This window comes from Plectropomus leopardus, chromosome 17, assembly GCF_008729295.1.
Source record: "Plectropomus leopardus isolate mb chromosome 17, YSFRI_Pleo_2.0, whole genome shotgun sequence".
Lineage (NCBI taxonomy): Eukaryota > Metazoa > Chordata > Actinopteri > Perciformes > Serranidae > Plectropomus > Plectropomus leopardus.
Window position 1 is genome coordinate 10,321,410 of NC_056479.1, and position 12,333 is coordinate 10,333,742.

Genomic DNA, 12,333 nt, shown 5'->3' on the forward strand with positions numbered 1-12,333 from the left:
CAGAGTAATCAGATGTTAAAAATTTCCCCAGCAAATGATATTTACTCTGAAAATATGTCAGCAAAACACTGCAAACAGCATCGTCTCTTGGAAAAACCAAACCAGGTGCCTCATGTTGCACCACAACACACAGGCCCTACCCGCTGCTCTCCTCCATCTCATTGGCTGTGATTGGCTGTGTCCTGAAGCGTTCCCCTGTCTTGCGACCACCACCTGACTCACTGGGGAGGTAACGGCGGGTGCGGCGCCGCCCTCCCTCAGCGCCTGGCTTCACAGCTAGATCCAGAGAGGACGTGGTTCGCCCAGCATCAGGGCCACTGGTATCCAAACAAACAGAGCAGGAGGAGGAAAGGGAAGAAGATGTTGAAGCGAGGACAAAAAATGCCACACAGGCCGATACTGACAGTCTGGATCACACACATGCAGGTGACCCTACACTTTCTCGGGCTGCACTCCGCTCCCCGTCTGCTGCAGGAGGGCACTTCTCAACTGGCCCACTGACACCCGAGTGTGGAGCTGCGGGGCATCGAGTCCAAGAGAGACGGGGTGCCCCTCCCCACTCAGCATGTTGGCAGAGTCCGGGGAACCCTGCCTGGAGGGAGCGGGAGTGAGGGGAAGGAAGTGAGGACTCAGGTGTGTGGAAACGTGGTGTGAGAAACGCTCTCAGAAACAAAGTGCAAATCTTGAACCTTTCCATCAACAGCAGCAAAAGAGAATGTGCAGCTTCAGTCAAGAAAGGTGCAACATTTTACCTTTTGTTCATGACACCAAAGAGGTTGCCAGTCTCTGTTCTATAATGGCAGCTCTAAGAAAAAACACCCAGACCACATGACGGGAAGAGATTCAGGCTGGAAGAGTACCGACCAGACTGACTGACCAAATGCAAAAGAATCAGACTGGCTTTAAAACTCCCTGCTGGGACCCACTGATTTAGACTTCTCAGTTTTAATTAGTAACAAAGGCCGCAGAGCAACTGGTGCAGTCAAGGATCTGGTGCTGCTGAAAGGTCACCCAAGGAGGCAGACCAAGTTTAAAAACCGGTGATATAACCCCCTGAGATTTACGTCACAAACTTCAGAAGTTTGAAATGCATATTAAATCATTTGAACTCAATCAATCATAAACTAAAACAAAGGGAAGTGGACCACACTGTTTTCATGCTTCTGAAGTAGAGAGCAACCTACTTGTATGCATATTCTACATCATTTACATAGAAAAGATCATGCAGTCAAGTCACACATACTTAATGGACTGTAAAAGCATTAAAACGTCATGAAATCCTTTTGTCTCTCTGGTTATGTTACCCTTCTCCTCAGTGATCATTTATGACGTTACACACTGTTACCAAAATACTATCCATTGTGCTATTTTAGGACAACACCAACTGAATATATTTATGTCAAGGTGTAAAAGGTTGAAGCAGGTGACTGGTTACATGGGGGGTTAGGAAGCGGGCATGTTGCTTTATTGGTGTGTGGACAAATTAAGCCCAAAACACCTGCTCCTGCCAAATCCAGGAACAATAAAACAGAAAAAACTACAGTGTGCTTCCCCTTCATAACACAGATGTGTTCTTATGAGTCCTGTGCATGTTTTTTACAGTAAAGGGGACAGTTACAAGCAAGTGAAATTATCAATGGCAAGAATTCACATCTCAGTCACTCCTATTTCGTATGAGCAAAAAGGTGAATAAAAAAAATTGCGTCTTGTGGCAAAACTAATGTGCATCTTCACATTACGTCACCAGCAAAAATGCAGACTCAACCAATAGCTATGAAGTTAGCACAAGCTAACAAAAAGAAGCAGTGGCAAACATTCAACACTGAGCAATAAACAGTTGCAATAATCTGACACTGACATCTAAAACGGCTCATCTCTGTCCTTAAACCTGTTAATAACCGTTGGGTAATGTTAGCAGTGTGATACTAACAGTTAGCCCTGTTACTGTGTGAGGGGCCAGGTGGACTCTCACCAACTGTCTCTGGCGTGGAGCTCACACTCCCACAGTAGCAGGTAAAACCCATACAGTCTGTGGTGTGGTGAAGCTGAGATGGGAAGTCGGCAATTTAGCATCAAAACGTTCAAACGTATGGCTACACTACAGGCCACTCCATCCAAATTATGGATATCAAATTAAGTAGTCTATTGGTATCTTTATCACTTTAAGAGTAGACCATTTCTACTGGTATGGGTACTGCTATTGTAATTTTTTAAACAATAACCAGACCTTGCGGTGTCTATGTGGTGGAGGCAGAAAGCTAGTTTACTCGCAAATGTTAGCTAGCTTGCTAATAAATATCGTGAAATACTACATTATTGGTCTATTGTTCCATTTTCTTACCTTCTATGCCTCTCTGCCATCTCACTGCCAGCCAGGCAGCATCTTTAATGTGGGGCAGTTTGTATTTTTCATGGCCATCCTCATATGTAATATTGGCAGATTTGGGTTTTAACACAGCTTCAATCAACATCTCCTTAACACATTTCTTTACTATTGGTTGAGGTCTTGACCTCTCTTGTCAAAATTCACCAAAGTTGAACTCCATATGATGCAAATTTGCTTTGCCACCACAAGCAAATGCTTTATTTGTCCTTTTGCTGGTACTGAATGGAGGTCAATCTGTATCCTTATACAGACTCTTACAGAAGCATAATGTGTGCACTTAAAAAAAGTGCTCTTTTTTTAAATTCAACAATGTTGTTAATCCATCTTGGTATTTCAGAAAAACAACCTTGTTACTTCAGTAAAGCAGGGCAAATGTTTTGTTGCTTTTTTCTCAAATGAATGCATTACATTTCTGTAGACTTTATATCCGTGCATACACTCAAAATTTGCTGTGTGTCCCATGGTCAGTGTCCCACTGACCGTCAGTAAACAGAGATTAATTTAAATATAATTTGAAAAAAAAACCAAACAAAACATTATTGGATTTTATAGAAAAATTAGCCCTAAGTGAAAACTTTAATTTCAGCATCTATCTGCTGTCTTAACTTTGCAAATTCACTCAGGTCATCCTTCACTGTAGACATGACTCACCCTCTTAAGTGGTTGGACTCTTCAGGATCCTCTAATCCATTTGTAACTCCTCGTGTCCTGCCATTAACTCTTTCATCTGAGTTCAGAGTCCCTCTGTGGGCTTGGGTCACTGGGTCGTGCACCTCTCTCCCGTCCCTCCTCACCCACTTTGAAGGTAACTCCTCCATGTTGCCAAAGCGTTCGGCCAGTTCTCGCCTCCTCTCAGCTTTATACCGAGCGATCCGCTCTGATCTGGGCTCCAGGACTGGGTTCTCCATGGTGTCCATGTCCCTCAGAAGGATTCAGTCGACTCTCTGCTCCTCGAATAATTGCAAAGCATTTAGGAACAGAAAGTTGATGAGTTGTACTCTCTCGACTTCTCAGCTAAGACAAAAGATGGGAGCCAAACTTTCCTCTGGTGAAATTCAGATTCCATTGGACTTAGAGACCTTCTTTGCTGAGAGTCCACAGATCAGAGGTCAGAGGGCAATCCGTTTCTTGGTAGGTGAGACATATTGCTCCTGAAAGAATAATAAGCGAATAAAAAACATCAGATGATAACTTAGCACATACACATTACTTATGTGCCCTTTGGCAGTCTGTGCATGTCTTTCTACACACAGTCATGATCAACGAGCCGCTGCCCTCATTATAAATTAACTAATTTTTCTAAAAGTGCATCCCTCATTTAAGTCTCTTCTCTTGCTAGAGTCCATGTAAGATGACCTGTACCAGCAGTGCCATGCAGGAATCTCCCCTTGCACTGAAACCCAACACCTCAGCAGCTCAGCTCCACTCTGGGTCCGAGCCTCGACAGCACTGAGTATGCAGACTTGCTGGTCTTTTCCACAAACCTGGATGTAACTCAACAAGTTACTCTTTTCTTGTTCAAATGTTACCTAACCACCTGCAGAGCCGGTTTGACTGTTGTATGTCAATACAGAGCATGTTATCTCTAAAAAATACTTGGCTATGGATCAAAATTTGTTTAAATACCATATAATAATTTGAATAATGACAGGTTCCTAGGCAACGCGCACATATAGATGAGCCAAAAAAAGAGTCCCTCTTGGCTACATTACAGTTGCCTGGAAGTGAATAAACAAGTAACAAAGCCTGAGGCAGTAAGTCACATATAAATAGTTCCGATATGACACCATTTGCATTTAAAGACAGCTGCTAACCACCAGATAGGTTCACAAATAAGTGACTGTGTGCACCCACAAATATGTACAAACATAAATGTGTGTTTGCATATGTGCCAGTGTGCTTTCCAAAACTGCAGATGTCAGCATTCCTGATGCAGGAAGCACAATGGAGCCAGAACAAAGAGACGTGAGCCATGGACTTAGTGCACCAGATATATCTGCAGCAGGGCTGAACGCTTCTGGTGGCAGCAGAGTTCACAAAGTGAAAGATGCAACTTTTAAGTTTATTCTGTCATGTTTGTTGTTCCTCTTAGACTGCTGGGAAAAAATGTAGTGATAATAAAACTTGACTATGAAAGTCTGCACAACTTTTGATCAGGTCGGAACTTTCATCGCTCTGAAACACCCAAAATAAACAGATATAATGTCATATTGAAAAAAGTGAAGGCCACATTTGCAGTCATTGTCAGCAGGAGATTGCAGGCCACGGCACAGAGAGCTTTAATGAGCTAAATTGTAAGATTTAGTAATTCCTACATGAGACAAGCTCAAAGGTTTGTGTTGTCTGCACTTCAATACACGTGTACGTGTGCTTTGACCGAAAACAGTCAGCCAACCAGAACAGGAGATCTCACCTCCCTGTTGAGACTAAGAGAGAGCAACCCATGAGCATCCCCAGTCTCACTGACGCCACACTTCTTTATGTTTTTGCTTGCAGAACACAAGTAAGTGGCCATGCTTGTTTAAAGAGCAAAAGTCATGTGACAAGCTGGAGGATTGTCGATTGGAGGGGAAAATGCCATCGAGGCTCAACAAGGATCATGGGCTTCTAATCCAGCGACACTCGTTGACACTAGCTCTAAAATAAAGCTGATGGATGAGCATACAGACAGGAGGACTTCAATAAGGGTATAATATTCTAATAAAAACAAAGTCTAAGGACATAAATTCAAATCTTTGACGTATGAATTCCTCAAACACTCCAACATCACATTTAATACACTGTTACTGCCATTACATGTATTGAGTACATTTTTACAGGTTACCACACTGAATTTTGCTCATAGTGTAGACATGGTAGAACTTAGATAACAAGAGGACCTCAGGGTCCAGAGTGAGCAGGAAAAAAACAAATAAAAGGCTTGCCAAGGATAAGCATCCAACCAATTACACCTGTCCTCGCTGAACGGGGCTGGCCTGCACGAAAGCCTCCCCATGGAGTACCATATTTCCAAGGACAAATCCTCAGAGGCCTTTCCTTCTCACTTCCACTGACTATGTGAGTTTAAATAGCACATGTAGCAATATAGATCATGGCTCTGCTTGGGTGTATATAGTCATGTATTGTCCTTTTGCCTGATCTCTACATTTAAGGCAAATTGCTGCAGGTCAGAGAGTAAGAACAGCTTTCTCCTCATGCAAACACCATAATCCACCAAGCTCCCAGTGGGATGTAGCACATTCACAGCTGCTCTGAGGGCAGTTTTTACCATACATATAACTTTAAGTTGTCCAACAAATATTCAAGCAGAATGTCAAACTCCTTGTATTTCAAATGGATTGGGAAAATCATTTCAAATTCATCACAATCACAATTTAATGTCCACACACATAAAGTACATGCTCAAGGCTTTTAGTCTACATACGTTCTTTCAAATATACCTTATTTACAGAAACTCATAGTGAAATTAGTTCGAAATTAATACTCAACCAAAATGCAAAACCCACAATTAAGTCGCTAGGGAAATAATAAAAGGTAACACGCGAAGATAAGGTATTAATAATAAGGTGCTTGCATCCATGCGTAATTTTCGTGCGCAAATTGTGCGTAAAATATGTTCTGGCATCACTGCCAAGTCGTCACCGCCTTCAGATCATTTTTAGACAATACTACATAAAAGTTTGAACAAACATGACTCACATGGTGACACCATAAGCTCCATCAGCAATGCATTGCTCAAACTTCAGCAGATCTGACAGAACAAACACCAACCGTTGAGTGATCGGAAAAAAATGGCAAAATACTCACAACTTGGTCCTAGCTGGCGCCTGATTACATTTTCGACGGTAAATTTGTTGTACGAGACAAATGAACAATGAATGAAGTACTCACATGCACTGCGCGCCGTGTGAAGTGGGCATGAGTGTTGTCGCTGCCCTTCCTCAGACCGGAGGTCCCTCCCCACTGGCCCTTCACCACCGGACTGTCGCTCCAAATGTAGTCACGCTTGCAGCTGTGAAAGCTCTCCGTATTAAGGGGGGAGAGTATAAATAGATGAATAAACTGTGGGGCGCCCCTTCCACTGTCCACGAAGCAGGCGTCAATATGGCAACCAAGAGACGCTGCTCTCGTGGAGCTGTGATCTCGTGTGCCGTTCACAATTTTTTTTTTTTTTTTTTTGGTAATTTCATCAATTGCGCATTTGTTGAACAATTTGCACAACTGAAGCAGTACATCAGCAAAGACCTAAACCTACTACCTTAACTTTTAAAAACTGTAAACAGGATGACCTTTTCTTTTCTTTTTTTTTTTTACTTTGCTCTCACCAGATGCATTTCTTTTAAAAATGAAAATGAAAGGGGTTGGGGGGTTCTCCGACAGGAAAATTTGAGCATCACTTTTTCTGCATTCTTGTATTTTTTCTGCATCAATTTAGGATGTAAATATCTTCTTTTTTTTATTTAGGGAGAAATGTTTTACATATCGAGGGGGCGTGTTTCCCATTCCGTCCATAAAAGACAAGCTGAAGGCATTTGGCATTTAAATGTTACTTTTTGTCATTACGTTTATAAATATGTCTGCCTGTCTCGTTCTGATCATTCAGATATTTCAAAACACTCAGCACAAACAGGAAAACCAAAGCTGTCTGCCAGCCACTTAACACTGGACGTAAGTGGAATTTACGAGTGAGGAGCAAATATTTGCAAATTAAGTTTTGGGACTATAAGCAAAGTGAGAACCCATTGTGCAGCTGATTCTTTCCAAGTTGTTTCAGTACTGCCCCCCTCTGTTCACACTATGCAGTTGCAATAAAAAAATGTTTTGCTTGTCCATCCATCATCATTACCTGCTAATGCGGCTCTTGTTCAAACAAGCACCAGATCTGAAAAAAATTAAAAAGGGTAAAAAAAAAATACACAGCAGATGTCTTGGTTCAAACTCACAGTCAATCAAAGTCCACAGATCTTTTAATCTGCCTTAATTATATCAATGGTGTTGCATTCAAATGCAGAGATGGGTTTGAGAGGCAATTATTTATAGAAATGCTTCTTGAATGAACAGTGTAACTCATGTAGAAAAAATCTCATACAATCTGTCAATACAAACATGAATACAGGTGTAATCTATTCCAGTAGTTACACCATAAATATCTTCACAAAAATAAAGGACTTTATATATAAGTCTAGAACAGAAAAGCTTTGGTGAAACAACATAAACCAACCCGTCAACCTAAATGTGCTCATAATAGTGTCTAAGGCATTTCACAGCAAAACAGAATTCCTATTTTTTGTATTAGTAACGCTTAACAAAAGTAAAGTATCACTACTTCTTGTGGAAATACACAGTGTACTATCGAATATTTTAAGAACATACTTTTACTTCATTCATATGAAGGCTGGTCATGTCATAAGTACATATAACTGTTTACCAGCTATTTCTATCCACCACATTTTCTACTGTGTTAAGGATTTTGTGCCATCAGTCAAGTTCTACAAGTCTGGCATAATGTGTTTGGTTTTTCAGAAGGCTCAAAGTTGTTCCCCAAAACCCGACCACAGTTTCTCATGATGCTGGTGAACCTCTGAACAAAGCATATGATGGATTTTATGGCACAAGACAACAGCAGTTAGTATAGGTGACAGTAGGAAAAGCAGATGGAGCAGAAGATATTCGTCTTCCAAAGTTTCAGTGCTTCATGAAGAAAGGATGAGCCAGGGCTTTGGCTGCTGAGACGCGGCCGCTCGGCCTAAATGCCAAACATTTCTGCAGGTAAGGAAAAGTCACACCTTAAAAAAAAAAAGTCTTGGAGAAAAGCATTTAAAGTCTCATTGCTGCTACTCTGGTGCTTTTTGTTTTAGATTAATCTCAATTGTCTAAATAATCAGTTAACTGCCTTCTTTATGAACCTTCAAATACGCAAATCTTTAACACAAACCACAAAAATATACATTTAAAATGTCACGAAACCAAAATTAGCATGCAACTCTTTTAGATTTGTAAAGCTTTAACTAACAAATATTTGCTTTTTTTCCCACGCTGGCAGCATGGCTCTAGGGATAGCAAAGCTGGTCAGTCCACAGACTGAAATATAAACTGTTGGACTGACTGCTGTGAAATTTTGTACAGACACTCAAGGTTCCCAGATTATGATTTTCACTAAATTTGGATAACCCCTGACTTAAAAGGTCATTTACTCGCCCCATGTCACATTGAATTCGTGCAGGGTGGGTATTTTACATTTAGGGGTGAAGTATTTCTTTGGTAAAGGGTTAAAATTTTTATTGTGACTGAATATTTTTTTAGCAGATGGTTAGAAGAGTCTTTGAGAATTCAGAAAATACCTTCAATAAGAGTTTTTTTTTTTTTTTACATGAGCTTCTGTTTTTTCAAGGTATTGTCAGTTAATCATCGTTTGTTACCTCTGTGACCCAACTGTACGGTTATAAACGAGGGGCACAAACTGGAGCAACACTGTGCCAAATTAAGACCTCACATAGCTGCCAGCACGGCTGTCTCACTGTAGTATTGCTTAAATAAACTACTAACTACTAACTACTAACTATTCACTCTATTCCAATTTTTTAAAAATGAGCAGTCAGCCTGTGCCTGTGAGTGTTTACCTCCAGATGTGAAATGCGAAGCGTGGCAACATATCATTAAAACAGAAACACAGATCTGCTCACAGATAGAAGGTCGTTCTCGTCTGGGCTCAGGTTGTGCAGCAGCTTAGTGCACGAGTTTTTTGGTCCCCAGTTGACCGAGTATGAGACTGGGCTGTCACTGGGCCAGTCCTCCTCACTGGGCACACCAATCACCCTGAAAAACATAAAGAAAAAAAAAGAAGAGCTGAGCAGCAAGCCGCTAATGACTGGTAGGTCTGACATTTTCCAGCAATCACATCTTTTTAATGTTTATTTATGGAAATATTTTCAAGGAAAAGCAAATGTCCTGCAGATTCTCATTAAATTGCATTACATGTACTTCATTCTAACCACAGTGCGATAATACAGTTCTCATGGTTTTTGAGTTTTAAGCACTGGTGCAGTATGAGCCCTGCTTGATGTTAAGATATGGGCAATTTGGAGCAAACAGGCAGAACATTACAGTGCACTTCTTTATTGTATTTATATATCTATATATATATAGAGAGAGAGAGAGGGAGAGAAAAAGCACGACTCACTCAAAGATTTTTTGCAGCTGCTGTACCTCTGTGTATCCCTGAAACAATGGTCTGTGGGTGACAAGTGTTCAAAAAGCAAGGCAAACAAAATTTAAAAAATGGTAATGTTATCTCTGTTTTAACAAATGTGGAGAACATTTTAGCCTCTACGGTGCCAAATATCTCGTCAAGCCAGACACAGAGTCCTTGCCTCAAGAGGAAGAGCTCAGCAAAGATGCAGCCAGCACTCCACATGTCCACCGAGGACATGTAAACAGAGTTCAGCAGCACCTCGGGGGCTCTGTACCACAGCGTCACCACCTTACAGAGAGAGAAAAGTATCAAAAGACGAGGAGAGAAATAGAGGCACACAGCCAGGGGTGGGAGAAGTGAAAAAGGAACATTTTTCACCTCAGGCCAAGGAACTGACAGAATACAAAGCTATATATAGGAAAGCCAGGCTCTAAAATGATTACTGCTGCAAAATTCAACTCTGTATAATTCTTTTTCAATCTTTATTCTTCTCTTTATGTGCTGCCTCACTTACACCTGGAGTGAGGGCAATATTGAAGGTGTAGATGCGTGCCAGTCCAAAATCTGCAATTTTGACTTCTCCGCAGCTGCTGACCAGGATGTTTTCTGGTTTCAGGTCACGATGCAGCACCATGTTTGTGTGGAGGAAGTCCAGTCCTCGCAGCAGCTGCTGCATCACATCCTGCACAGACAGACAGCAGCACGGCAGAAATGAAGAGATACGTCTAAATCCAGGAGCTATTTTTCGACTGAACACATTCTCTGTATATCAAAATTTGTATAATGACTTATGAATGACTAATTGTCATTTGTTTACATGTGCATTACAAGTTTTTCGTCGACTTATGAAGTCAGGATATATTACAACACCTTGGCATATTTAGATGTTAAAGGGACAGTTCATCCCAAAATCAAAAATACTTAACTATAGTGTTATTTATTAATCTAGATTATTTTGGAGGAAATTCTCAGGTGTTGGAGATATTGATATTGCCTCCACTCAAATATAATAGAATGAGATTGCAGTCAGCTTGTGGTGCTCAAAGTGCCAAAATATACATTTAAAAAACCCAAAAGCAATGTCTCTTTCCAGAAATGATGACATGGTTACTCAAGATAATCCACAGACCTTGCTGTGATCAGTTCCATGCATACCCATTTCCCTTTCTACCAAACTACACCCACAAACCACATCACTGCCCAAAAGGAAGCGTACATCTACTCATGAACGAGTGCTTGTGCTTGTGACAGTGTGAGGTGTAAACATTGATGGCATCCTCCTCAGCGGTTATGTTAGTTAGCTCAGTGGTGCTAGATGAGCTAGCATACATTTAATTTAAAAAAGGTATGCAAGAGTTTGTTTCATTGCTTTTGTAATGCAGCTGTACTATGATAACTCAGGTGATGAGTTCAGACCTTAATGCATTCACGGCTCAGTCCAGGGGCAGGAACCTTGGAGAGGTAAGTGGACAGGTCCTGGTCAATGTATTCCAGCACCAGGGTGAGGTCCAAGCTCCTACCCACTGGTACGGCAGATGCATCCAACAGCCTAGACGGTAAAATAAAAACTGGACATTATCCTCATGACTGATTTACTGCAGTTACTGTTAGAGAATGTCTTATTTATGTGGGACGAGGGGTGGTGCAAAACAGTAGGGACATGTCAAAAAAAAGTTTTAAGCACTGGAGTGGGACCATAGACAGTATATAAAGATGAACAACATGACAGCTGTGTTAAAGTGTAAATTTTCAATCTTGCCCCCTGGTGTCTAGCTGCGGTATAGGTCATAAAGCCCATCCCTCCACATTAGTGAATGGGACATACTAAAAATTCAATGTACACGCCAAATAAAGTTTTCCCAAAGATGTTTTTTGTCACTGAAGGTAGTTCTCATCACCCTGATGTTTTCGTTTTTTGATAAGTTTGGTTTTAATGACTTATTAAATTCTACAAAATAGGGATTTTCCACCATGATTGACAGCTGTGACAGCCAATCCGTGTGCTCACATTTAATGGAGCTGCTCAAGATTGGTCAGACGGGTGTTTAGGCAGGACTAGATTGATTTTAAGGTAAATCTTTAAAAATGGCCCAAATCACACCTTTTATAATAGCCAGAAACTGAAAAAAAGTGAAATTAACGATGCTGTTTGTTGCATTGGCTCTAATACTACAATGGTTGCGAAACTGAAAAAAGAAAACACAGCAACATATGGTGAGGGCCTATTTATGGCAGAGGGAGGGTCATACATTTTCCCCCATGTCACTCAGGGACTCTAAAGGAAAACATCTGTAGCTTCGAAAAGAGTCAAGATAAAAAAAAAATGTAAAAAAAGAAAAAAATCAAACCCCAGCCACCTGCTATCCTCTGATAATTTAAGAACAGTCCCTAAGACTACATTAGTTTTAGCCAGGTGTACTTAATAAACATGACCTTACTTGACTATGTTGGGATGGTTGAAGTGCTTCATTCTCCGCAGCAGCGCCACCTCTCGGATGATGAAAGCAGGGATCCCGGTCTCCGACATGTCCCCGCGGATGTTGAATTTCTTCACCGCCAGGAGGCGCTGTTTCTCCCCTACCTCTCTGGCTTTATACACTTTTCCATAAGAGCCTTCTCCTATTTCTACCAGCAGCTCGAAGCACAAAGGGTTACTGCAGACGTCCATGGTCTTCAGATCCAGGATAAAATAACCTGAAGTTTCTAGATAAATGTCTGTTTTGGGATGACAACTGTTGAATATGTCGTATTTGTT

General features: G+C 41.1%; 2 protein-coding genes across 7 annotated transcripts in view; both read right to left on the minus strand.

Annotated features, from left to right (window-relative positions):
* Positions 1–6,353, minus strand: part of svilc (supervillin c) — a 29,442-nt gene extending 23,089 nt beyond the window's left edge. For 4 of the 6 annotated variants that reach the window (XM_042504992.1, XM_042504991.1, XM_042504990.1 and 1 more), the window contains exons 1-4: positions 6,278–6,353; positions 3,038–3,537; positions 437–592; positions 141–317 (exon numbers count right to left, since the gene is read on the minus strand). In XM_042504992.1, the coding sequence (XP_042360926.1) occupies positions 141–317; positions 437–592; positions 3,038–3,303 (599 nt within the window). In that variant the 5' untranslated portion in view covers positions 3,304–3,537; positions 6,278–6,353. The remainder of the gene's footprint in view (positions 1–140; positions 318–436; positions 593–3,037; positions 3,538–6,277) is intronic. The other 2 variants (XM_042504993.1, XM_042504994.1) reach the window with 2 other exon arrangements.
* Positions 6,354–7,993: 1,640 nt separating this feature from the next.
* cdk21 (cyclin-dependent kinase 21) lies at positions 7,994–12,246 on the minus strand. The gene is made up of 7 exons (XM_042505617.1): positions 12,017–12,246; positions 10,995–11,127; positions 10,093–10,260; positions 9,757–9,866; positions 9,567–9,617; positions 9,070–9,202; positions 7,994–8,149 (listed from the first exon to the last, which is right to left on the minus strand). The coding sequence occupies exons 1-7, from the start codon at positions 12,244–12,246 to the stop codon at positions 8,072–8,074; spliced, it is 903 nt and encodes a 300-aa protein (XP_042361551.1). The 3' UTR covers positions 7,994–8,071.
* Between the last annotated feature and the right edge of the window lie 87 nt (positions 12,247–12,333).